The sequence below is a fragment of the Lissotriton vulgaris genome, chromosome 8 (genome assembly GCF_964263255.1).
Source record: "Lissotriton vulgaris chromosome 8, aLisVul1.2, whole genome shotgun sequence".
Classification (NCBI taxonomy): domain Eukaryota; kingdom Metazoa; phylum Chordata; class Amphibia; order Caudata; family Salamandridae; genus Lissotriton; species Lissotriton vulgaris.
Window position 1 is genome coordinate 1,500,676,459 of NC_141696.1, and position 26,306 is coordinate 1,500,702,764.

At 45.3% G+C, this 26,306-nt stretch overlaps 2 protein-coding genes across 8 annotated transcripts in view; one reads left to right on the plus strand and one right to left on the minus strand.

Annotated features, from left to right (window-relative positions):
- The window catches only part of CCDC191 (coiled-coil domain containing 191), a 170,825-nt gene extending 170,432 nt beyond the window's left edge, over positions 1–393 (minus strand). The window contains exon 1 of the mRNA XM_086935594.1: positions 25–393. Coding sequence (XP_086791720.1) covers positions 25–117 — 93 coding nt within the window. The 5' untranslated portion in view covers positions 118–393. The remainder of the gene's footprint in view (positions 1–24) is intronic.
- The window catches only part of QTRT2 (queuine tRNA-ribosyltransferase accessory subunit 2), a 222,788-nt gene that overhangs the window by 2,601 nt on the left and 193,881 nt on the right, over positions 1–26,306 (plus strand). For 2 of the 7 annotated variants that reach the window (XM_086935596.1, XM_086935602.1), the window contains exon 1: positions 1,378–1,505. The exons of 1 other annotated variant lie outside the window; for it this stretch is intronic. The gene's annotated coding sequence lies outside the window, so the exon portion shown is untranslated. Of the gene's footprint in view, positions 1–1,377; positions 1,510–12,379; positions 12,444–12,612; positions 12,661–26,306 lie in introns of those variants that run through there. 4 more of the 7 variants (XM_086935597.1, XM_086935598.1, XM_086935599.1 and 1 more) reach the window with 4 other exon arrangements.

The following is a 26,306-nucleotide window of genomic DNA, read 5'->3' on the forward strand; positions in this document are numbered from 1 at the left end:
TTGAACTAAAATAAGAAACATTACCTTTGGACTTTCCTTCTTGGTGAACCTCTTCCAGTGATACAGCTCAGACCTCTTGTTCTTTCCGTTCGACATGGCCGTGATCCCCACTAACATCCTAGCTGCCCACCAGTATAGAGTCTACACCAAAGCCAGTTGCAGCAGCAACAGGTAATCCTGGCATGCTAACTGCCAGCCCCGGCGCCAATTACAGCGCTAGCCTGTACTCGGACACCGCAGTGAAAGCTTCAATATTAAAATAACAAAGGTAAAATGCAGATAATTAACGCGTGCCTTGCATCTCATCGCCTAGACCCAATACCGCAATGCAATTAACTTTTTCCAGGTAGAGGTAAAAACATCCCTGCCATTGTACAGTCTTCCAGCGGTAGTGGTGTTGCATTGCTGGAACTGTAGTATTTCAGAGCACGTTTCTCGTGCTAATCTTGATGTAAGTTTCGTGTGCAGGACTACGTTTCCCATAGGGCCCAGTGCAGGCCAGAGCGTTGGCTCTGTCGCCCTAGCAACAACATAATTTATCGTAAATAAAAAGAGGGTTAGCATTACAGTATGGAGACGTTTCCTAGATAGAACTGTCACTGTAGGGTAACGCACAAAAACCATAAGTAGCAATACATTAGATATATAATAACGCAATACTTTATATACATAATAATACAATACAAGCGTAACAGTATTTAAAATATATCCAGTGAAAGTTAAAATAAACATCTGTGTCAATGCAGCACACGCAAACATTAAGAATTTGAAAGATGCCGTAGTATGTTCAAGCATAATGTAGAGGCCATAGTTAAGTATTTATTGTAGGGATAGTGTGCACTAGGAAACATACACCTTTCAAACATGGCTCTTCTATTTGTGCAAGGCTGACTGTTCCTACGTCAGTGCGGCGGTTCGTTGTGTACCATGAAAGGACTCCTGTAAACGAAGCGCCGTTTTAGGAAATTGCTTACAGTCATAATGAAAACAGAAGAAGGACCTTGTATATAAAGCTCAACGGTGGAAACACGACGGCCTTCTTTGGGCGACCAGATTGTCACCAGTGAACGTTAAAAACAATGTAGATAAAACGGCTCTTTATTTTATAGCGTAGACAACGTGAACTACAGTATACTAATGCTAACTGTTAGGCCCATTGTTCATAAGCATTCAACTTTGTATAAGCTGATTTGGCTGATTTGCTATTTTTGTATTGTAACTGGAAATGTAAAAATACACGGATGCTGACACACGATGTTAACGTTTTCTTAAGTTAGGGTTTTCCCTTTTTCTTCAGTTATAAAGCAAGTAGAGTTTCACGACTAAGCATAAAGATGGCTGCTATATTAGTCCCATCAATGCGATCAAGCGTTTGACATGCAAGTCCCTCATTTGTTCCTAATAGCGCCCCCCCCCCCCCTTCTTCCGCCTACGCAATTTACCTTTTCGAATTGATTGGCTGCATGTCTATCACTCTCTGGACTAAAAGAAGCTGCAGTTGACACGTGAGTATGTGGACATTTGTATTGGAATTGTATTTATATTATAGCGCTTACTACCCCTGACCAGTCGTCTAAGTGCTTTTTCGGTGAGTAGCACGCTACTCCGGAACTCATAAAGGATTAGTGATGAATTAGTATAGTGAAAATATGGAAGTAATTTGAATGGTGAATATGTTAGTTATTTGGATTGAGAAGGAAAGTGGAGGGATAGAAGAAGGAAAAAGTTTTGCATGTATATAGCTCTTGCTACCCATGATGGGGTGTTGAAGCTCTTTTTCGACAAGAAGCGCGCTACTTTGGAACCCAGAAAGGATTAGTGATGAATTAGTATAGTGAAAATAGGAAAGTAATTTGAATGGTGGATATGGCAGTCAGTTATTTGGATTAGAAGGATAGTGGAGGGAGATAGAGAAGGGAAAAGCGTTTGCATTTATATACTGCTGGGGGTTGAAGTGCTTTTTTTCAGTGAGTTGCACACTACTCTGGAACCCATACAGTGTTAGTGGTGAATTAGTGTAGTGATAATCTGTGATATTAACATGTATCCATATACCTTTTGTATAGTCTGCAAGATGATATGAAAACAATCCACTGTTCGAGGTCTACTGCCTTTACCATGTGCTTTTCACAATAAATGAATCGGGCCAACTGCCTTTGTCATAACTTGTCATAGTAACCAGTCATACCTACCCCCGCAATGTATGTAGCCCTAACTGCCCAAGACAAGGCAATAAAGCGCCATGGAAGCATTGATTAATATACAATTTGAGTGCCTGTTCCTTTGGTCAGCGTTGATATATGATAATTGATTATTTTTTATTTGTATTGGAACATTTATGAAGCGCTTACTACTCATTTGTGGGTGCTGAATAGGTGAGGCAGATAGATGCACAGCTTATGGCTTTCAGTAAGTTGGTCCCTTTATGTATAATATTTTTACGATCGTAGATGTTTAGCTGATTACTACAATGAGTTGTCCATTCTGAGATATTTTGTTTAAAGTTTATCGTTCTGAGCAGGCATAGGTCCGACACGGAGGTGGGTGGTTGGTTGGTGATTTAACGGCCAGGTCTGCCAACTTTGGAACTCTTCGCTCAACATCTTTGAATATTAACTACTAGTGAACATTTGAATTTTGGACACTGATTTGGTGCTCGGGAGACATTTGTAATGTTTATTTGGAGGCAATCTGTCTTCATTAATTGAAGGTTTAGTGGCCGCTTCTAAATCCTTGGAGCACCCCTAGCGACTAGAATACTCTGAAACACACGACCTTGAGCATTCTTAGACCTACCACTTTTATTTTGCATATCCTGTGTGATTCTGGCAAAATCACTCCCACTGCCTGAAAAAAAAATGAGGCCTTGTGTAATGTAACAGGTATTTATGGAAAGTGCTCAGATACCTTTGGGTCAAGTTCACGCTATGGTAACCCCACAAAAAATAGGTTGGAAGGAGACAAAGTGAATGGAGAGCTCTTACTGGGATCGACTTTGTTAACATCACCCTGTAAATGATTGTTTTTGTGAGATGTCAGGAAGAGGTCATAGCTTGTTGAGACCTGCAGCAGTTGCAGATTCCTGCAATTATGCCATACCTGTTGAGTTGTTGATGGCTGGATTAGGCCTGGTACTGTACTGGGTGATGGATAAACCTTTAGCAGATCTGTTTTATGTAAGTGGGGTATGTCAAGCCGCATATGGGAATGATTAAGCAGCCAATATGAACTGCAATTAATTGAACGCTCACGGAGTATGTATTATGGCATTAGTGTAGGCCAAGAAGTTTATGTATTTATTGTATTGTACTTGCATTGTTGATATTGTGCTCTGTAAGGAAGCAGGGACTTCAGGTAGCTTCAAGATTTCTTTATTAAAGTCAGCAGCACAGACAACAGTGGTACTCTTCTCGCAAGTGCCTACTAATTTTTCAACCCCGATGTCGAATCCCGCTAGTCATAAGCTTCTGTGCATTCTGTCGGCATGCAGAACTTCCTGTCGCCATAGAATGTACAGAGAACCAACACATCTTTCCCCTTTACATAACTAATAGATACACAGAACATTTTAAAACATAAGAAGCAAAAAAATAGTAATCATGGTCCATTCGAATAAACGGAGGAACACGCATAAAATGATAGCATTCTAAAACATAATCTTGGATTTAGAAGGCAATTTGATGGACCTGGATGACAGGGAACGACCCATGAAGTTAGTCTCCTTAGGACCTTCAACCGGAATATGGTTCTTAGATTGGTCATTCAAACCTATCTTAGACACAGCAATCTCCCCATTGTTCCACCACTTGCCATCATCCAATTTTATTGCACCTTTGTTTATTTACACAACCTTCCTCAGGGCCGAGAACTTGGACTCCCCTTTGGGCAAGATCCTTAAACACTTCGCTCTCTCCATATCACCCACATTGACCATCAACTGTTTAGGGCCCTGATTGTCACTTATTGGATCGTATTTGTTCTGTGCTTCACCTTGCCTTTTGCAACCTCTTCAATTTTCTTCCTAGGCAAAATGAACCCGCTATCCCCCATCCATCTTCTCAACAACTTGGAAGCAGGCACACACCCTCTCAGCAAAACAAATGGGGACATTCCGGTGTCGGAATTAGCAGTTGTGCAAACAGACCACAGTCACTTTCTAAGTTCCCCATTACAATTCAGACCACTCACTCTTGCCAACTACACATTCTGTTTTATGACCCTGTTAAATCGTTCAACAAGGCCATTGCTTCTAGGATGATATAAAGAGGTTTTAACATGCTTAACACCCAAATAACGTAGAAATACTTCAAATTGAATAGATATAAATTGTGGGCCATTGTCAGTGAGTATTTCACCAGGAACGCCCTCCCTCGCAAATAGAGTTTCAAGGAACTTGATCACAGTGGTAGAATCAGATGGTTTTACCCATTTATTTCTGGCCAGCATATATAATAATTCATGAGGACTATACCGTACTCGGGTACACTGCAGACATGATCATGGGACCAACTATGTCAATAGCTAGTTCGACGCAAGGTTTTGTTGGGAAATTCAATGGCCTTTAGAGGACTAAGAGGGGTTACCTGTGATTTGTCACTCACCATACATTCCATAAAATCCCTTACAAAATGATCTACCTTATTGTCTAAAGCCGGCCACCAGAAATTCTCTCATACTGTCCTTTTCATGACACACTTGCCTATGAGGCAGAGCAAGCACATTTTTTTTCTTAGTATCTGGCACCACTAAAAGCGATGACCTGTACAACAACCTGTTCACAATTGATAATTTGTCAACCATATGCTTGTTTGCTGACACGAATCTGATCATTGTTCTTATCCTACCATGCTTTGTTTAATATTCTTAACATTTCATTACTTTCTTGATCATTCGCAGAAGCTTCTCTCCACTCTTGTTCAGATATGGCACCTTCAGTTTGATCTATCACACTGCACTCCAATTCAAACTCATCACGCTTATCCTTCGTCTCCACGCCATCACTGCAACAAGGAGTTAAGCGAGACAAACAATCTGCCAATAGATTTCTCCTGTCTGGTACATACTCAAAGCTGTAATTGTGTTCCATGAGTCTATACTGCCAACTTGCGATTCTGGAGGTCGCTTTTCCCCCACCCCTCGTGGTGAATAATTCTACTAAAGGTTTGTGGTCCATGCGTACCAAAAACTTTGAACCATACAAATAGTGTTTAAAATGTGTGATATCCCAGCAACAGGCAAGAGCTTCACGCTCAATCACAGAATACAAGGACTCAGCACCATGCAAACTCCTGAAGCGGGTACTATTACCTTGTCCTTGCCATCTCTATGCTGCATAAGCACGGCACCCAAAACCTTTTGACTGGCATCAGTCATTATTATGGTTTGATCCTCCGTACTGAACGCCTTAAGGGGAATGGTCTTGCTACTTCCTGTTTGATCAATTCAAACTCTTTGGTGCACTCGTCATTCCAGAAAAAACAGACTTTTTTTGAGGAGACATCTGATATTGTAAGTCTTGGACGCACAATTGGTAATAAAACCGGGCATAAAATTCAATGAGCCCCATGAAAGATCTCAACTGATCCTTGTCACAAGGAGTGCTAAAGTCTTCAATAGCTTTAACCAAACTGTTTTTCAGCTGCACCCCTTCTTAAGATAACTTCTACCCCAAATAGTCCACAGTGGGTACATTCAACTCACACTTGTCTACTCCCAGGGTTACACCTTTCTGTCTTAACTAGGACAATGCTTGACACAATATTGCAATTTTGATCCTCCCCATACACCAAAATATAATCCCGAAAGGCTATTACCCAAGGCATACATTTGAACATGCTCTCTACCACTCCCTGAAAAACAACAAAGGCAGAGGCGAGCAATGCAAAATGAACGTGGAGGGAAGGTGGTGTGCATGTTACCGCAAAAGATGCTCTTGGGGATATTCTAATGTTGTTATGCTTGGTGTGCGCGTCACTGTAGGAAATTCACGCAAGAAAATGCAAAATGTGCGTGTCAATCAATTGTAGAATGGGTGTATGTCATCACAATGCGGTGTTTACACCGCGCTACCATTACAACGCAGTTATCACAACGCAAGTCGTTACAACGACTTGCGCAATTGGCGCTGGACTTAGTAATAGTTTGATTTAGTATTCCAACTCCAGCCCACACAACAGTAGGTAAGGTGTTGGAATAGTAAATCATACTATTCCTTAGTATATAGCGCCATCCAGCGCAAGTCGTTGTAACTACTTGCGTTGTGATGACCGGGTCGTAATGGTAGAGCGGTGTAAAGACTGCGTTGTAATGGTCGTCTCCCTTGTAGAATAGTTGATAAAGTATAGAATAATCGCACATTAAGTATGGCGTTCAGATCACAGTATTCAGCACAGAGATGCTTGGGAATGGAAACCCAAGGCTTGAAAACATGTTGGTGAATTGTAGTATGCAAGGTGATGATTGACAATGATGTGCAACAGTGTGCAGATCACTGAGATTGGCACTGTCGAAAGAAATTGACTGGTTGTAAAATGGCCACTCCGCTTAGGATGCCTGTGAGGTAATGTAGAATGAAAAATGGTGTGCAGATCATCGAGATTGGCATAGTATGTGGAGATTGCCTGGATTAAAGATGGTCACCACGCTCCGTACGTATGCGTGGTGACATCGGACAAAGCGGTGTGCGGGTCACCTTGAGCCGCAGAGGCAAGACGACGAAGGATGCTGGTGATAACTGAGCGTCGTTCTTGACGACGCTGTATTGACGTGGCTGGCAACGATGAAGTGGCTTGCTCAGACAAGAGCCGCTGCAAGAAAAGGAGTAATAATATACAAAGTCCCTTGTGGTGGTGCCCACAATTGCACCGTTACCTTGCAGGCATCGGTCTAAGAAGGATTCTTGCCCCATCATAAAGACCCGAACGCTGTCCGTCGGAGAAGGATTCTTGCCTCGTTGTGAAGGCCGGAAAGCAGTTAGTGGCTGCACGCGTGGAGTTCCCGCTGACTGGCAACTCATCGCCAGTGTAAGGAAGTGGAGACTTCAGGTAGTTTTAAGCTTTATTAAAGTCAGCAGGACAAACTACATCAGCACTCCTCTCCTCAAGTGCCCACCAACCGTTCAACCCCCCCGATCTCGAATCCTGCGTCATAAGATTCCGTGCGCGAGGCCACGCCCATCTCTCTGGCCACGCCCACTCCCTCCCCAAATGTGCCACCCTCGCAAGCGCAGCGGACGAGCGCAGCGGGAGCGCCTAAGGCAAGCCCGTCTGCGCCCGTCCGCGTCCATCCGCGGCCCAGGCCCCGTCCCCCTGTCCAAACTATCTCAGACCAACATGGGAATATAACATATACGAGGCAGGCATTACTTCAGCTGCGCAGGAGGCTGCCGCCGGAATGCTATCACAAGCTGCAGGTGGAACAATGGCCCCTGAATTGTGTGGGCTGCGGCCATACTATCCGCAGAGACCAAGCAACGAGTAATGAGGGTAAGGTACTATCTGCCGTATTACTGAACTGCCGCTCAATGAAAAAACATAGCCTGAATATCTACGACCTACTGACTGACGACAAACCCGACTTGGTCTTCTTGACCGAGACATGGCTGGATGAACAATCCATCCCTGATATAGTAGAGGCCCTTCCTCCCGGCTTCGATATTCTTCACATCAATAGAGGGGACCAAAGAGGGGGGGGGGGATAGCTATTATTCACAAAAGCGACCTACCAGTCTCTCTTGAACCAACTCCCATTAGTAAATGTGAATCAGGACTCTTCTCTATCACGGTCAACCCCAACTGTACCATTAAGGGCTACCTTATATATCGTCCCCCGGGTGTGGCAACTGCGTTCATTGAAAGCCTCCTGGATGTTCTAACGCAATCGGCCTTACGCCATAATAAATTCATGATTGTAGGAGACCTCAACGTGCACTTAGAGGATGTCTACTGCAGAGAGGCCGTTTCCTTCATCAACGAACTCAGAGCTCTTATGTTTGATTTAGCTGACAATAGAGCCACCCATCAAGCAGGACATCTATTAGACCCTATTTTTACTAACTGGGACGATATAAGGGTCTCTGCTCCGATTAAGATCCTATGGTCTGATCATTATCTGATACCATTTCAATTCAGAAAACTGCCCAACAGGGGGCCCTTACAGAAACCTCCCGCTATTAGACGCAGGGACTGGAGGAAATTCAGTCACGAGGCCTTCCGTCAAGCCCTTGAACAGGACCCCCCAAAGCATAGTGACAATTTGGTGGAGGCATACAAGATGTATGAAGAATGGGTTCATGGTGCGCTGGACAATGTAGCCCCTTGGACTCACAAACCCATGGCAAGGAGCACGAAATCCGCTCCGTGGTTCACCGCTGAGCTACGCGCCGCTAAAACCAAATGCAAAACCTTGGATCGTAGATGGAGAGTGGATTACGCCCCCTAACTACGCGAAGCCTATAAGAGCGAACTCAGAGTCTACCACAGCCAGATCAGGAAATCTAAAAGAGAGTTCTATAACAACAGGATAGACTGTGCAGAGAATACATCGAAAGAGCTCTTTATGATCCTGAAGGAACTCTCCACTCCTCCCACGAGCTCAGGGGAAGTCCCACCCACGACCGAGTCATGCAACGAGATCGCAGACTTTTTTATAGGGAAAGTAGAAAAGATCTATGCTTCATTCCAGACTAATTCAGAGGCTACTAACTTGCCCGACCCTAACCGCGGTAATATGGTCAAAAAAGAACTCAGGAAATTTGCGGTTCCCCAAACTGAGGAGTTTATCAACATCCTATCGGACATCCACTCGGGCTCTCCCCTAGACGCGGTACCAGCGAGAATTCTCCGAAGTCATCTTCCCCAGGTGGCGAAGCATATAGGCAATATGGCCGCGCTTTCCTTCGATGAATGTCTAGTTCCGGACAGCTGGAAACTGGCCCAAGTCGTCCCAATAAAAAAGAAAGCCCACATAAGCATAGCGCAACTCGACAACCTAAGACCTATCTCCCTTCTCCCCTACTGTGCGAAGGTAGTAGAAAAACTGGCCAATCGACAGCTGGTAAGTTTTATGGAGGAAAACTTGCTCCTGCACACGTCTCAATCGGGTTTCAGAGCGAATCACTCGACTGAGACTGCCCTCCTCCTATCAACAGAATTGCTGCGGAGCAAGGCGGATGAAGGTCACACGGCCGCACTAGTCCTATTGGACTTAAGTGCGGCGTTTGATACCGTATCACATCCCGTACTACTGGACCGACTGAGGGAAAAGGGAATAACCGGACCTGCTCATGAGTGGCTGGTATCCTTTCTTAAAAACAGAAGATTTCAAGTGCATTGCCCACCATGCAAATCCAGTGTAAGATGTCTCAGGCAAGGGGTTCCCCAGGGCTCTATTTTGAGCCCTACATTATTCAATCTGTACATGGAGCCCCTCGCCAAACTGGTGGAGTCATATGGTGTGGCAATAGTCTCATATGCAGATGACACTCAACTGGTGATCAATCTGTCCCGTGATCCAGTTGTGGATGCTGAGAATTTCTCGGCTTGCCTTGTGGCTCTCGACGGCTGGATGAAACAAAACTGTCTCCGCCTTAATGGTAACAAGACGGAAGTTCTTATTGTAGGTCCACGTCCTTCCATCTGGACCTCTGCCTGGTGGCCCACTGAACTGGGCTCTGTCCCGGTCCCAGTGGACACAGTTAAGAACCTTGGCTTTCTTCTGGACTCTAATCTTGCCTACACCAATCATGTGGGTAAGGTCGCGGGAAAATGCTACGGCCTTCTGAAGGTCCTAAGGAAAATCCTGGACCTATTGCCCCCTAGCTCCAGAAAAACCATGGTACACGCCTTGGTCACCTCCCAGTTAGATTATGGGAACTCCCTCCTATGTGGACTTAGTAAAAAGGGCCTAACTCAGCTTCAACGCGTCCAGAACGCAGCAGCGAGGCTGGTCCTCAACCTCCCTAGGAGAGCCTCTGGGAAACATGCATTACGCTCCCTTCATTGGCTCCCAATAAAGGAAAGAATCAATTTCAAAACCATGTGCATCACCCACCGTATAGCTCACAAAAAAGCACCTCCATATCTTCAGGACTTGCTTCCAGTATATCGCCCTACACGTCCTTTGAGGTCGATGGGTAGCATGCAATTAGTGGTGCCTCGGATACATAGAGCAAGGATGGGAGGACGCTCTTTCAGACACCATGCCAGCAACAACTGGAATAACCTACCTATCGAACTGAGGATGGAGCCCTCTGAAACCAGGTTCAGACAGAGGCTGAAAACCCATCTTTTTCCCAGGATAATCTCAGCATAGTTCACCCTTGCCCCTGTGTCCAGCCTCTATGAGCTCGGCTGAAGAGATGTAGGTAGGGTTGTCAGCGCGGGGACGCACTGTTCTCTGTGCAACCAAGCGCTTAACAAATGCCATAAACTAAACTAAACTAAACAACGCGCTGAACTTCCAGACACCAGAGAATGTACAGAGAACCCAACATGTACTGCCTTGGGACTGTATTGATTTTCCTTGCTGTCTGTAAATGTAAACTTGCCAGCATTCTGTGACTAAAAATGAGTAGGATTTTCAGGTTTCAAAATCATTAATTAGATTACTGATGTCATAGGATTAGACATTGTCTTATTTGTCGTCCGACAATGGCGTTACAGAAAATGGCTTGATACAGGTCTAGATCACAGGAAAGTATCTTGTGGATTCCTACTGAAATTGCATGAAAAATGAATGATGTGGAATAGGAGTGACCTTTTGAGAGTTACGAAGGTTGTCCGTATAATTATGTCAATTCAAAGAGAAATTTAAAGAATTCAAACATGGAGTGATAACTAGTTGGAAAAAGAAAAAAACCTTAAGCCTGCATTAGTTTGATTTATAATTGTCCAGCAAGAACAGTACTGTTGAAAGCAAAAATGCCAGTGTCTTTAACGTATTAAGATTCAATTTGTAAAGAGAAACACAGAATACAAGAAGAATATGATGAGGACAACAACAAGGTAATACATAAAAATGAATACAAATGTTATGCAAAACATTTTTCACACTCAACGTACGATAAATGGCACTCGCACCTGTTCACTAAAACATAAATAATTTATCATGCCCGATTCTCCCCAGTGAACAAAGCATTCTTACTATTTTCAGTAATTTCCCCTCAGTATAACAGTTACTATTCACAACTATAACTAAGGCACTGCAGTCACTCTATAGATAATTGTCAGATGTCAATTTCCCTTCAGTTGCTAAGGTTCACAGCATCAGTTGATCTCTGAAAGTGGTCAGGTGTACATGGCAGTCCCAGACTGTCCCGAGCGAGGCAGTAAGGTAAGTGAGCTAGATTTGCTCTACGTGGGCTTGAGAGGGTCTCTCCTGACGAAAATTAAGAAAACATTGGACCAAATAGGGTAGTTGCAAAAACAACAGTTGATGGACAGAATGCAGAACAATGTCATACATTCACCCCAGTACAGAGATCTGGGCCTAAATCCATCGTTTTTTTGCACTCCACACCACCCTAATTCAGACATGGCCATATGCAAATCAGCCTTGACCCTGTGCCTCATGGGAACAGTCCCGTCTGAACTGCCAAGCCATGTCTTTCCTTGACCGGAATCAAGCATCCTAGGACCGGTTTCTGGCTATCAGCCGTCTTCAATCAGGATAGCTTGACTCCAGTGGTGTGGAGAGCATGGGACTCACGTCTGAGCATACCCATCCCACTCGGTGTGACAAATGCAAAAACAACAGTTGATGGACAGAATGCAGCCATGTCTTACCTGGACCGGAATCAAGCATCCTAGGACCGGTTTCTGGCAATGCTTGATTCCGGTCCAGGGAAGACATGGCTTGGCAGTTCGGGCTAGACTGTTCCCATGTGGCACAAGGCGAAGATTGGACGAACAGTCTAGTTCACATAGGTTTGCCCCCATAGGGTCCTAGCTTTCAGTATGGGCGCAGGCATTGCTAGGAGTAAATAGTTTCTACCCTCTTCTTAAGCAATGCCCGTGGTTTACATGTAAATGTTTGTGACTGAGGTTTCCCCAGTTATTTATCTTAGCACTAACAGAGGCATTCATAACTTCTCCATGTATTTCGGGTATTTCTCGAGTTGGCAGCAATTTTGACTGCTACCCCACAGTGTTTTATAACATTAGTTAAGGGGTGATAACATGGACATCATCAGTATTACTATCACCCTAGTTTCAGGGTTATTTATTTAACATAGACATTAGCTGTTGGCTCAGTGGCAGGGGCAGGCAATGTTTTTGGGCAGTCAGGAGTCTATCACACGTATTTTGGGTTATTGTGTATAGCGATTCGGCTGGACACCCTTAAATTTTGTGTTAATTGTGTCCTCTCTTTTACACATTAGAGCGGGGCCTCAATTTCCCGAGCGGTTGCCGGGCGAGGTGAGGTCTTCACCCACACAAAGCTGGGTGAGTATCACTGTGAGGAAATGCCTCTTCGTGATAAAGCTAATAAGCTTATATACAATGCGGAACGCAAAATGTTCACGCAGATGTGGTTGTTCTTGATGGTGCGAGTGGGGTTGCGTAGATTTCTGTGTGAAATGTATACATGGTATCTTTTTGTTTTCCCTGACAGGCAGGAGACTCTTTTGCTGTCTACGGAGGACATTGAGGTTCCGAATGGGTGACACTTCTCCCTCTTAAAATATTTCGATGCAAATTTTGCCATGTCATATCTGTACACCCTGTATAGCATATTGTGTTGCAGTAGCTTACAATTTTCTGGTCCTGATGAAAGCTGGAGCAATGCTCCATCTAGCTGAAACTAGTTGACCATTTCACACAGCGCCATAATGTAGTCCCACTTATTTACTACCAGGCGTGTTTTTAATCTTGACACCTACACTTATTTCGATAAGCCATCTGCTTAGTATAGGTAGTCATTTTTAAGTATCACTTTTTTCATAGCACTGCACTTATCTTACACTTTATTTTGGGCACAACTGTGGCATAATAGACGGTCATTCCATTTCCCGCACTGTGACACGGGCGGTGGATGGGATGGCTGCCGTTCCCCACATGATGATATGCCGCCAAGAGGGTGGTCTGATGGGATGTTTTCAGCCTAGTGTGACCCAATATACATATCCACACGGTTGTCCCTGTGATCCCTTCCCTCCACTCAGGATAGCATACCACTACTTGACCTGGTCTCCTTTCAAATTCAAATCCTCCGTATTGACGGGATGCAGATGGTGCCTGTAAAGACACACATTGTAGTACTCGAAATTAAATATAAAAAGAACAAAGTCCCAAAAACCAGACTAGTAGTCAATATTGTGCAGCACCAATGTTAAACAAGAGTCACCTGTCTATATGTAGTACCGCAAAACCAATTATAATATTTTTTTTGCTCACCCGTCTCTTATGAGGACTGGACCTCACCTCGCCTGGTAACAACTCAGGTCATAGAGGCCCGCTATAGGGGAACAATGTTAAACTCCTGACATCCAGTGTCAGCCCTTACTACCTATTCCCTCACATGTATAACCCTTTGTATTTCTACATCCCTCCCTAATAATGAGTGGTGTCAGAGGCACTTTGGAGGCTGCTATTTAAACTGTGGTCCGGAGTTTAAGAGTTTTACTACTTGTCATGTAAAAAAAAGACTCGTAACTCCTCCAACCATAGTGCTTAGTTCAATATTTTTGCTGTTAAGTACGGTTTAAAATAAAGACCAACTCTCTTCACGTGTCTAAATATATAAAAATGATGTTACATGTCATAGTAGCGCACACATATGTCCCATTAGAAGACATATTTGTGTGCTACTATGACACGTAACATCGTTTTTACTAAAAGAGCTGTTGGACTTGGCCCTTCTGGCAGGTTCACCCCTGAACTTTTTGCTCGTTGCTTGTTAAGGTGACTTGGTGTTAGTGATTTTTGGTTTCTGCGCACTTTACCGCTGTGTCCCAGGGTAAAGTGCGTGCGTGTTGTGAGGTTGACCTGCCCTCCCATAGGAATGCATGGGGAATGTATGTGTCCATGTTAGTTCCTGATGCGTGGGGAGTGCAAGCTCGAGTTTGGTATGTGCGAACTCGTGTGATTAAATACTGCACGATGATGTGTGCGGCATGATTGTGTCTAGTGTGGAAGTTCCACTTCTAGAAGTTGGCCTGTCTGAGTAAATTATGTGAATTGGCTGTCTGGCTTGTGATTGGCTGGAGCTGGCTGGTGAGCCTGGCTCCAGGAGTCAGGATGGGTCTGCCCCGGTGGTGAGTGGAGAGATCTGCATGGTAATGTGAGGGAGGGGTGCACCTGGGACCTGAATAGGGCTGGGCTTTCCCCACACAATGCTGGCTCCGCCCCCTGTTGTGCATCTAATGTCCCTAGCCTGGCCAGTGGATGAGAAGAGGGGCTGAGCACATCAGAGTGCTCCAAAACCTATCTGCGACTGGTTTTTTCCCCCGTAGTGCAACCTCAGACAAAGGGATTTGGTGTATAAAAGAGGCGCCGTGACCCCATGTGAATGTTCTTTTGCTGATCCTAACTAGGAGGGTGGCCTGCTGCTGCTGCTGGGCGCCAGGAGGACCGCCACTGGGCCTGCCCCCCTGCCTGGAGGGCCCTGTGAGCTGGCCCCTGGGCCCACCCTTTGCCCCCCCTGCCTTCCCTTCTTTTTGGACTTTGTCCCAGGACCTGAGGGACTTGGGTGGCCTGCCAGTGCCTGGGGAGTGCTGGCCTCCCCCTCAAAATAGCGCGTTGTGCCGCTGGTGCAGGCGATCCCTTCCTAGAGGGATTCCCCGGCGTGGGGATCCCCCCTTTTGGCTGGTCTTCAAGGCAGGTGCCCACCCTGCATTTTGCTGAGCCGGTTAGCCGAGTTGCGGCGCGGGTGCCCACCCCGCTTATTTTCCGACTTTGTGTGTGCCTCAAGAACAGGTGCCCACCCTGTTTTATTTATTTGACGGGAGCCCAACCCGTATTGAGGAGAAAGAATTCACCGCCTCAGCCCAGGAGTGTGCAAAGACGTTGCCGGGCCGCTGCCGGAAGTACCCCAGCCTGACCCGGAAGAAGATAGGCGCGTCATCACCGGGGCGAAGGAGAGCCCCGGACTGCCTGCTGGTGCCCAAAGAAGAAAGAGACCCGGGAAGCGGGTCAAGAAGCCGTGCTGCACCTCGCCGGTCCCCCGTGTGAAGAGAGAGACCGGCAGTGTTTCCCGCCCCCGCAGGCGCCAGGAGGCGCAGCAAGGAAGTAGCACCGAAGAGGAGCACCCGCCTCAGGAGTTCCGTGGAGTGGGGCTCCGTCTTTGCAGTGCTGGGGCATCCTTTTAGTAAGGGTTCCCCGAGCAGGCCGCCTCACCTGAGCGCAGTTGTGTATAGCCTGTCAAGGCTCCTGGGGGCATTATTTTAGTTAGAGCCCACGAGAGGCTCAGTGGGCATTGTTTATTTTAAGCCTACCAGGCTCTGACGTGACCCCAGGGCATTGCTACATTCTGAGCCCGAGGCTCCAACAAGTGGTGTACAGTATTGTTGAGAGCCCCGAGAGACTCCTGGGCAATTTCACATCTCGAGTCCCCCGAGCGGGACTCCAACAAAGGCACACTTTTGTGTAGTGCCCACGAGAGGCTCAGGGGGCTTTTGTTGAATCAGAGTCCCCAGAGGGGTACTCCAACGTCGGGGCATTATTGTCTAGAGCCCTCGAGGCTCCCCACCTCCCATGTTGTTTTGGGCCCCCTTGCCTAAGTGAAAAGCCCAGAGGAGACCCCCAGCTGCCCAGCACTTAGTGGGCAGCTGCTACGTTTAGGCCCTGGTGAATCTCCTTTGGCTGCCTGCGCAGCCCAGCCCTGACTTTCTGGACACAGGGCGGTTCAGTCCCGGAGAGGCCAGTTGGCCTGGGGGACAGTTCTGGTGTTGTGCCCTTGCGTGGGGTACATGTTTATGCCCTATGTGATCTTTGCGCAATATGTGAATATATGCTGAATGTGTTTTCATGCATCATGTGCTTGCCTATACCGCTGAATGTGTTCTTATACTTCATGTGCCAAGCTTCTTGCCTATACCCCTAAATGTATTTTTATGCTTAGGTGGTTGTTTTTCCTAGTATAGTTATACTAGTGAGTTCCTGGTTCCCTGCGTGTTACTGGTTGTGTGCTACATGTTCTATTTGGTTCTACAAGTTATGATATGTTCTAAGTGTTAGTCCTACAAAGTGCTAATTCTACAAAGTGCTAGTTCAAAAAGTGCTTATTCCTGACATTGGTCCCTGTGGCCCTATTCCATGTACATAATCCCCTGTAAATTCTGCCCGTGCCTGTGGCACATTGTAAAGTGTGTGTTTACTATCTAATGTGTTTTGTACTAAAAGGCTATTTTTACATATACCTTGTGTGGAGTTCCTTTTGTGGGGTGCCTGGGATGTTGTTGTTGGTGGGTGGGTGCGCAAATACTTAAATCACATTGCCTCCGGATCAGACATGCTGCTTGTGTCACGTTGCTAAGGGGGTGAGCAGGGGTTATCTTTGTAGTGTAACTTCCTTGCCCTAACTAGAGTAGTGGTTTCTGCCTTACTTTGGCGCAAGCCTCAGCCAACCAGAAATCCCATTTCTAACGAGAGATAAATGAAAGGACTGGTCAGATTTATTGGGGCACTTCTCCAGATAGGACGGGATGCAGACGCACTTAAACTCTCCCCAAGGTGGCAGGAAGGGACTCAAGACTGTCACTGGAGACCCGAAATAGCAGTTTAGGAAACGGCAGTGTATGCGTTGCTGTGTATGCGTTGTCAAAAGTACATGTTGTCAAATGCCACAATTTAAAGAATCATAAAAAATGTTTTATGTTTCCAAGTTTATGAAGAGCAGGTACTATGAATTTTATAATAATACTAGCAGCCCGTCCTGACGTTGTCCGTGTATGAATTGCTGCCGGCCAGTAGTATATTGTTCTGTAGGATTTCGTTTTGATAGCATTTCTTATCTTTGACAGGCCTGTGAAACGCTCAGATTCACAGTGCACTGCTGATGCACTTACGAGTGCGCGTTCAGTAGTGTGTGAACTCGAGTTTCTCTACTTTATTTTTCCTTGCAATATTATATAGCGCGAAATCGACACATTCATTTGTGGTAGGCACGGGGAGACAAAGCGATTTGCCTGGAATCACAGGATGTTGAGCTGATGCCGAGATTCAAACGTATCTCCCCAGCTCTAAAGTTCGCAATTCCTGAACTTGTGGCGGGAGGTGTGTCTTAAAGTGTATGTCGGTGCTGGCATTCAATGAGAGAGACCTGTGCATTTTTCAAATGGGTGGTGAAAAAATATGAGTATGTTGCTGGAGATGTGGGTCGCCGTGCCACCAATGTACTTACCGGGGGAGGGTAAACACCCATTATTCCGCAACTTTCTTTCCGCATACCATCACTCCGCATACTTTCATTACAAAAGTACCATGACTCCGCAATGCCATTATAAGGCATGGCATTACATTTTATATTCTTTTACCACGCATACATTTACAACGAAATTCGTTGTAAATGCATGAATGGTAAAAACATGTTTTTTTTTTAATGTTTGGAGAAGGTAAGTATGGGTATAGGGGTATATGTTTTGGGGTACTGAGGTATATGTTTTGGGGTGTTTGGGTATTTTAAGGGTTCAGATATAGTTTTGGGTTATGGGGTACGGGGTAGTTTTAGGGTTCAGGGCTAGGTTTGGGTTTTGGGGTACAGGGTTATTTTAAGGGTTCAGGGCTAGGTTTGGGTTTTGGGGTACAGGGGTATTTTAGGGTTCAGGGGTAGGTTTGGGTTTTGGGGTACAGTGGTATTTTTAGGGTTCAGGGGTAGGTTTGGGTTTTGGGGTACAGGGGTATTTTTAGGGTTCAGGGGTAGGTTTGGGTTTTGAGGTACAGGGTATATTTATAGGGTTAAGATGGGTTAGTGTTTAAGGGTGTTGGGGTATTTTAAGGAGTACGGGTGGGTTATGATTATGTGGTGCAAGGGTAATTACAGGGAGCATGGTGGGATTAGCACACAATATGAGACATGACATGAAGGGCGGAACGTACTGCACCCCCCCAGCGTTTGTCACGCCCCCAGCAGACGCCCACAGCACAACGCAGACACGCCCACAAGGGACTACTTTGCTGGCACGGTTCTTTTACCTTTTAAATGTATATGGTGGGCGACTGCATAGCCTATGTCTTTTTTCTGCAACTGCCCTTTCCAACGCTGTATTGGGTGTTGTGATTGGTGCTGTGGTTCCTGAGATTACCCGCCTCAAAGGTTTGGGCTCTCTCTTTATTATATTAGTATGGATAGTATGGATTATCAATATGATCGAAACCCATGTGCAGTGCTACAAAGAGAACTACAACTTGGTGTTTAAATAAGAGCCATAATTAATGTATACGTTAGTGGTACTCATTTTGTCTGCCCACATAGATGAAAGTAGGAGAGATTAATTCGAAAATGTGTTGTCTGATAACACCGAAAGCTCTAAAGTAGTCACTCAACCTGAGGAACACTATCTTACCCTCGCAGGAGAAGAACCATCACTAGAAACCATTTCAGAATGTTTTGGTTCCTTGCTCTGTAGATAGCCCTGTATGCCATGACTTCTGGCTTCCGGGCGCTGTGGCTATCAAAGTATGTTGGTAGGAATGGCCGATTGGATGGTTATTTTCTTTTTATGAATGGGCAGTGGAAAAGGCTGCTAAGTGACTGAAACATTGGGGTAGTTTGCAGAAATAGTATTGAATGGCCAAACTGCTGGGTGAGTGTACAGAGCTTACTGCCCACATGGAAGGTGAGGCTGGTGAGTACCCGGAGGTGTCCTACAGAGTAGGGGAAGGTGATTACATTCTGTGCCCTCTGCACTGAGGCCTGGAGATTCCACACCCCAGTGGTATTTTGCCTTAGTTTCATAGTGCCCCAATTCACACTTTTACGAACACTTCATGTACCAGAATACAATGCAAGATGAATTTAGTCACACTTGACATGGGACTGAGTGGGATCTACGCATGAACAGAATTATTGCCTGCTGGTATACTCAAAGTACTCGCTCAAAGGATTAATGCACCCACTCACCCAAAATGCTGCCATTCATAGGACAAGACTATTTATTTAGCATTCAGTACAAAGCTGTGAGTTTCCATCCCAGGAAGTAGTGTTCCTGGCATACCAATGTGTTGCCATCGGCCTGACCAGTGGAGCAGGTGTTCTGAAGCAACAATTTCACACTAAGGTTTTGCATCTGGGGCTAGTGTGTAAACACGCCAAATGAGGCCAATACATCTGAACACCACCCTTCTTCGTGTACGCCAGAGGCGACCTTAGGCGCCAGCACAGCCTTTGTAATCACAGTCTAGAGGAGAGTTCTAAGAATCTTTAGTGTGGGTGGGTGAGGCACACAGTCACCATGACCCCAGCCATACTGACCAGTTCTACGCAATTAAAGTATTCACCCTCATCGTAAATTAAAATGTTGGTGCATTGTCATTTCATGTTTATATTCCCAAGGCATCCCTTAATCTTGGATTTACCCTGCTCTCCTTTCATATGTCACTGGTGTGTGTGTGTCTCCCTCTCCCTCTCCCTCTCCCTCTCCCCCTCCCTCCCTCATAAGAGAGGATATTCTAAAAGCAAGGAGGATCTCTGTTCACAACCAACAAGTAGACACAGTTGAACTCACATTGGTCTCCCCTTTTCTGGTTGAGGGCCTCCTGGCTCTCAAGTTTAGGACTTGCCCTCCCAGTACATCGAACATTCAATTTAGAGCGACTGCGCCTATCATAGGCACAAACACAGTGACATTCTCCAAGGGGGTCCGATCTAACTGAAAACGACTGACTAGCAAATGCTTCACACATTACCTGCGGGCGCACTCCAACCCAGCCGCAGACTATGATCAACCCTGAAATTAGTAATCTTCAGAATGTACATGTCCAGGCGAGGTACTCTCAACCATCGACAGCGACCATAATCTGTTAAGCCTTTCGCTTAAACCACCATGGCCTCCAAAGCTTGAGAATTCCACTAAAATAAATTTAATGCAGACTAGAGAATTAATTCCTTCTAATTCCGGGAGGCACCTCAAATGGAACAAAGTGGCTCTTGATGAGTCAAAACTATCAGGCATTAGATCCACCCTATCAAGAGCCTTAATAGGGCTGCAAAATATTTCCAACGACATAGATGCCTTACAGAAGATACCCTTAATTTATGAGGAAACCATCAAAACTCTGGGTTCATTCGTCTACTCAAACAGTAAGGAAATACATTTTAGCAGGAACCCCAATGGTACATGGTTTACGGCATCTTGCAGACAGAAAAAAATGGCACTTATAAAGGCGGTCAAAAGCAAGTTCACCCCTGGCATCATGTCCGCAAGAAAAGAGTATAAGGTGGCAGTCCTCAAGGCAAAAACAGATTATGAGGAGCAGCATTGACAGGCCCTATCAGCTGCTAGCCTGGGAAAGGATGCTAACCTATTTTGGGATCTACTGAGGAAAAAAACACGTCCTGTCTGTGAGCTCATCACCAATAGTATTACAAGCAAAACTTGGTTTGACCATTTGTAGAGTCTGTATACCGATGATGGAGAGGTCACTTTGGATGGCCCGCCAGTTGACACTCGATCGGTTCCTGGGGACTCTATTAGATTCCCTTTTACAGTCCAGGAGGTTGAAATAGCTATTCCGTGAATCGTCCCAGCGAAAGCTGCAGGGCCCGACGGCCTGACATGGGACCTCCTCCGAGCGGATCCTGCCAGATGGGCCAAATTTTTATGATTACTAGTAAATGCAATTGATAGTGGCTGCCCGATCCCGGACTCTTGGAAGGGGGCCAAAGTGGTACCAATTTTTAAGAAGGGGGCGAGGGACAATCCCGCAAATTACCGCCCTATAAGTTTGTTAGATTCAACACAAAAGGTGGTAGGACGTGCATTGCTGGAGAGAATCCTAGCCTGGGCAGACGAAAATGAATTCCTTTCGGACTATCAGGCTGGCTTTAGAGCAGGTATGGGGACAATTGAGCAGGCCTTCAGGCTGCTCCTCCTGTATTGGAAGGTGGCTAGAATAGACAAAGGCATTCTTTACCTTGCTATTATCGACCTTAAGACTGCCTTTGACCTGGTCCCACATGAGCGCCTGTGGCAGGTCCTGGTAGAGCAGGGGGTTCCAAGGCATATCGTAAACATTCTGATTCGCCTCCACGAGGGCAATTTTGCCCAAGTGAGATGGGGGTCACAGGGGGAAAAAACATCTTGGATACCGGTGAACAGGGGATTATTATTATTATTATTATGTTTCTTGTATAGCGCCAGAATCGACCCCCGAAGGGGTATCTCCGCGCTTGCCTTGGGAACCCGTCCTGGCTTTTTTTTTTCCTGTGAGATAGCCCCTACAGGGCATCCCCAAGGTGAAAGCCAGGCATCCCGCAGCGGGGGGGCCGTTGTGGAGATTAAGCAAGCTTAATGCCCAGAGTTGCAGAGTGTGAACCCATGATTAGAGCAGGCACCGAAGCGAGAATTATCGAGTCCATGGACATTTGAGCTCAAGACCCTGCAGCGTCGGGAATTGAACCCTGGTCCCGGGTCTGACCTCTGCTTCAGGGTCTGCCTGCTCTAACCAGTGAGCCACACTTCTCCATGGATGCCAGGGATGTGTGTTACCCCCCACCCTATTCTCCCTGTATGTGAATGGGGTGGTTGATTTCTTACAGCAAATACCATCTGATGCCCCATCCCTGGCGGGCGAAAAGATTTCAACACTCCTGTTCGCCAACGAACCCCGAGCGGCCTGCAGACCCTCCTGGAGAATTTCCAACGCTTTTGCACAACCAGAGGGCTCTCTATTAACACTACAAAGACAAAGTTCCTCACCCTTAACCCTTGTAGAACTTTTAGGAACCCTCCAGTGTTAAACTCCGTATAACTAGAAAGGGTAACCACCTTTGATTATTTGGACAGCCGTATCTCTGATTTTATGAATTGGTCACCGCATATACAGAAAATGCTCCTGTCTCACAAAAGGGTGGTGGGGTCAATTCTAAAAGAGCATCGCTCTTCTACGAGTAGACCAATTGCCCCCGCCCTTACAATTTACAAGGCCAAGGCAGTAAGTTCGGCCCTTTATGGCGCTGAACTGTGGGGCTTTTCCAATACAGACAAAATTGTACAATCGGAGAACACATTTTTAAAAGATTTAATAATGCTCCCACAGAGGGTACCCACCAAGCCCCTCCTATATGACTTAGGCTGCCATTCACTAAGGGACACGGCACGACTTCGCCCACTTATGCTCTGGGTGCGCTTGTGGCGGACCCCAGAGCTACTGAAATATGCAACAGGGCTGGGCGAGATCATGGATATGGACGGGTGGCATAAGATCCATTAGCTCAAAAACGTAAAGAAACTTCTTTACGATTTGGGCCTCAACGAGAAATGGAAGAATAGATCCGTCCCGCCCAAGGCCGATGTCAAGAGGCTGTATTGGCAGTGGGTCGCTAAAAATGATCTTCTTAATCCAAGAATAGGCAGGCTCACAGAAGAGTTCATGCAGCACAAGTCATTTTCCTGCTATGAGCCCTATTTAGATTTTATCCAACAACCACATGACAGAGCACTTCTTCGAGTTTAGGATAGGCACACTGCGAACAAGAGAAATGACTGCTCAGTGAATGCCTCCTCGCCAAACTACAGCTTCCTGCCCATGCTGTGAGGCTCTGACCGAGTCAATTGCCCATTTTATGGTGGTCTGTCCAGCCTATAAGGCCCCTAGGAGGTGTTGGCTGAAACCAGTTTGCATTAAGATGGGGACTGGTAGTCATCAAGCCGCACTTCGCATTTTAAAATATGATACTCGGGACCTTTATGTTTGTGGTCTAGCCAAATACCTTAAATGGGTATGGAGCAGTAGAGCAAGGAAAATAAAGTCCAAGTACTGAAGCATGAACTCTGTAGACGGACCCTGTCACTACAATGTGTCACTTCCTTGTACCACCGTATAGTTGTATAGCAAGCCTTTAAAAAAAATATATACCTATTGCTCATTGCTTTCTGAATTAATAATTTTTAATACTTTTATATACAATGTTTTTACGATGTTTTCATGATGTGTGCAGTATGGTTTTCTTTGTATACTTTTTATTGGACTGTACAGCTTTCAAGGTATTTATTTATCGAAATAAAGCTTTATGAACTGAACTCTCTCTCTCTCTCTCTTTCTCTCTCTCGCTCTCTCGCTCTCTCTCTCTCTCTTTCTTTCTCTCGCTCTCTCTCTCGCGCTCTCTCTCTCGCTCTCTCTCTCTCGCTCTCTCTCTCATAAGAGAGGATATTCTTAAAGCAAGGAGGATCTCCGTTCACAACCAACAAGTAGACACAGTTGAACTCCCATTGGTCTCCCCTTTTCTGCACTGTTACACACTTTTACATAATATCATGTAGCCACCTCCCATCTGTTTTACACTCTCCCTATGTCTAATGTCATCTGCCATCTCATGTCCTTCTCAGTCTTATGTCTTCTGTTCCAACTCAGTGCTTTAAAGAAGACTAGAGAAGGGGTAAAGCACTATAGAAAACACAATGTGACATAAATGACCGTTCCCTCTCTCTTCCTTATATAGTCCTTCTTAGGTCGAACCGATACAGCACTTGCTTGCTTTGTCAGAAGTCCTTCATCAAACACACATAGCACTGAAAATAATGTGCTGCATGGCTACACACATGTAAGGTACATAATGCGAGACTTCTTGGCTATGCCAATGCTTGTTTTCTCTGTCGTGCCTCTTCTCTGCGCTAACACTATAGCCATGCACCTATTTCATTTTTAAAAACTCCAGGGACATACTGCCGCAACAGACTTATTTAATATTTAAAAGCTCCAGGACCTTACTGCATCTGTGGACTTATTTAATGTTTAAACACACTTTGTTTCGTTTCCAAATGCAATGTTTACTACGATGTTGCTTGTAGATCTTGCAGGATGGCACTGTAGCAATGGACTTATTTAATATTTAACAGGATTTTCTTTTTTTTCCCCAACATGTAATTTTATCTTTTTATTAAACCAGTTTGTCCTCCTATTCCCAGTTATTGCCTGCCCTACCCCTTCCTGCCATGAATAAAGTGCTATCATTTGGCCAAAGCTGGCTGCGTCGTCGCGATTGGTTTGCGCAGCTCGTACCATAACCCTCCTTTCACGCCAGCCTAGTTTGCTTTTAGGTCTCGCCTAGGCGGCGCATGCACTGTCTCTTTGAGTCGTGCTGTGTTCAGGATATGCTCAAACCTTGAAGGGGTTGGGCCCTTATAACAACCACCATGGCCCTCATGCAAATGCAAACAAACTGTCAAGAAGGTGGTTGATTTGATTAGATCTTATTAATAAAGGACAAGATGAACAATAAACTTGAGCTGTCTTTTCTTTTCACAATGATTTAGTAGTAGTTTTTTACATTCTTATCAACACATGAAAAAGGATAAACACTCTTCTTTTATGTAGATGAACTGTGCTGCATAAACCAAATTCAAACAGAAAAAGATTGTGCTTTTTTAATGGAAAGAAAATCAAATGCAATAACCTTAAATTGTGAATATACCAGATTTTTATCAGACACACGAAAAAAAGGTTAAATGATCCGTTCAAAGTACACAAAAGGAAAGAATTATTTTTGACCAGTCCAAAAAGTTTTTATAAAGCTGAGGGGATTAGTATTTTGCTACTCTAGGAAAGCCAAACCCTCATTACACTAGTAATCTGGGTTCAAGGGTCAAGGGATGCGCATATCATCTGGGATTCTTTTAAAATTTTGGCACCAATATGGCTTCCGTAATGGAATTACATGGATTATAATTTACCCATATTTGTTGACTCTTGAACACAGATTCTACATACCTGTGTAGTAGTAAGTAAGTACTTACTAACTACATACCTGTGTGACATGCCTGCAACCCACTGCCTATGGTATAGTTAAGACTTCCTTCTTGTTCTGTGCACTATACCACTGGTGAGGGTACCTTTGCAAGAGCACTGTACCCCTACAGTGTCCATTCTTACACCATATAAGTACAGTAAAACGATAAAGAGTATATGGTCTGGGTGTTTGTCATTACAAACACCACAACACCATAATGGCTTTCCTGAATTCTGGGAAGTTTGGTAGCAAACTTCTCATCATAATCTTCCCACACCCATGCCAGTTTGGGATTTATTATACAATGCACTCAGAGGGCATCTTAGAGATGCCCCCTGGAAAACTACCAGCCGCTAGTGGGTTTCCCTAACTGGTAAACACCAGCCTGCCACCACAAGACATGCTTCTGGACCGCTGGGTTGGGAGCCTTCGCTCTTTGGGCCCAGAAACAAAGAATTTCCTGTGCAGAAGTGGTCAAACCTCCCCAGGTCAGGAAGAGCCATCTGTGGCAGGGGAGCTTTAAAGGCCTTGCCGCCTTTGTAACACAGCCCCCAGCCTCTCCTGCTATCAGCAGCAGGCCCCCTTTTCGGCCCAGAAGGTGTGCCCACCTATTCCAACCCCACCCATTAGGTGGGGGGGGGCATGGTGAAGCCCACTCTTCAGTGCCTGCCATCTTGCAGATAGCAGGCACTCTCCAATCAGTATTTGGAGATTATGCCCTCTCCCCCATGTGGGGTGAGCACATCAAGGGTGTAGTCACCCTAAGGTCAGTAGCCCTTGGGCCACTGACCTCAAGACCCCTGGCACGCTCCTAAATACAATATTTAGAGGGCAGCCCTGAACCTAGAAAGCAGACCCTGCAACATCCAAAGAAGGACGAAAGAAGATGATGTTTTGATTGCGCCTTTCAGATAATACAGAATCTTCCACACGGAAGCCCAACACCCGGCGCGGCCAAAAACTTTAACACAGCACCAGCAGAAAAGGGTTTTATTTTACAAAATGCAAGGACTCTCTTTTAGAATAAGGCTTGGGGTTTTATTTTACACAATACTCTCTAACAGCAAAGCTTTCCCAGATATCAAATGCACAAGATTCAAATACATTAATATCTATCTATCTATCTATCTATCTATCTATCTATCTATCTACACTTCTTTTGGCGAACTGAAGGAAAACCGACCAGGACAAATTCAATGTCAATATTTCTTTATTTCTCACTCCTCATTCCATGACGCGTTTCGGGCATCGAGTGCCCTTGTTCACATAAGGAGACTGCAGTACGCCATTTTTTTAATACTTTTGTGAATACACCACATGATGGTAAACCGTGAAGAAACACTTTTATTTGTATATAGATTCATTCTTCAAATGCATTGGCTGATTTTGAAAACAGCATTTCATTTGTTTTGCGCACATTT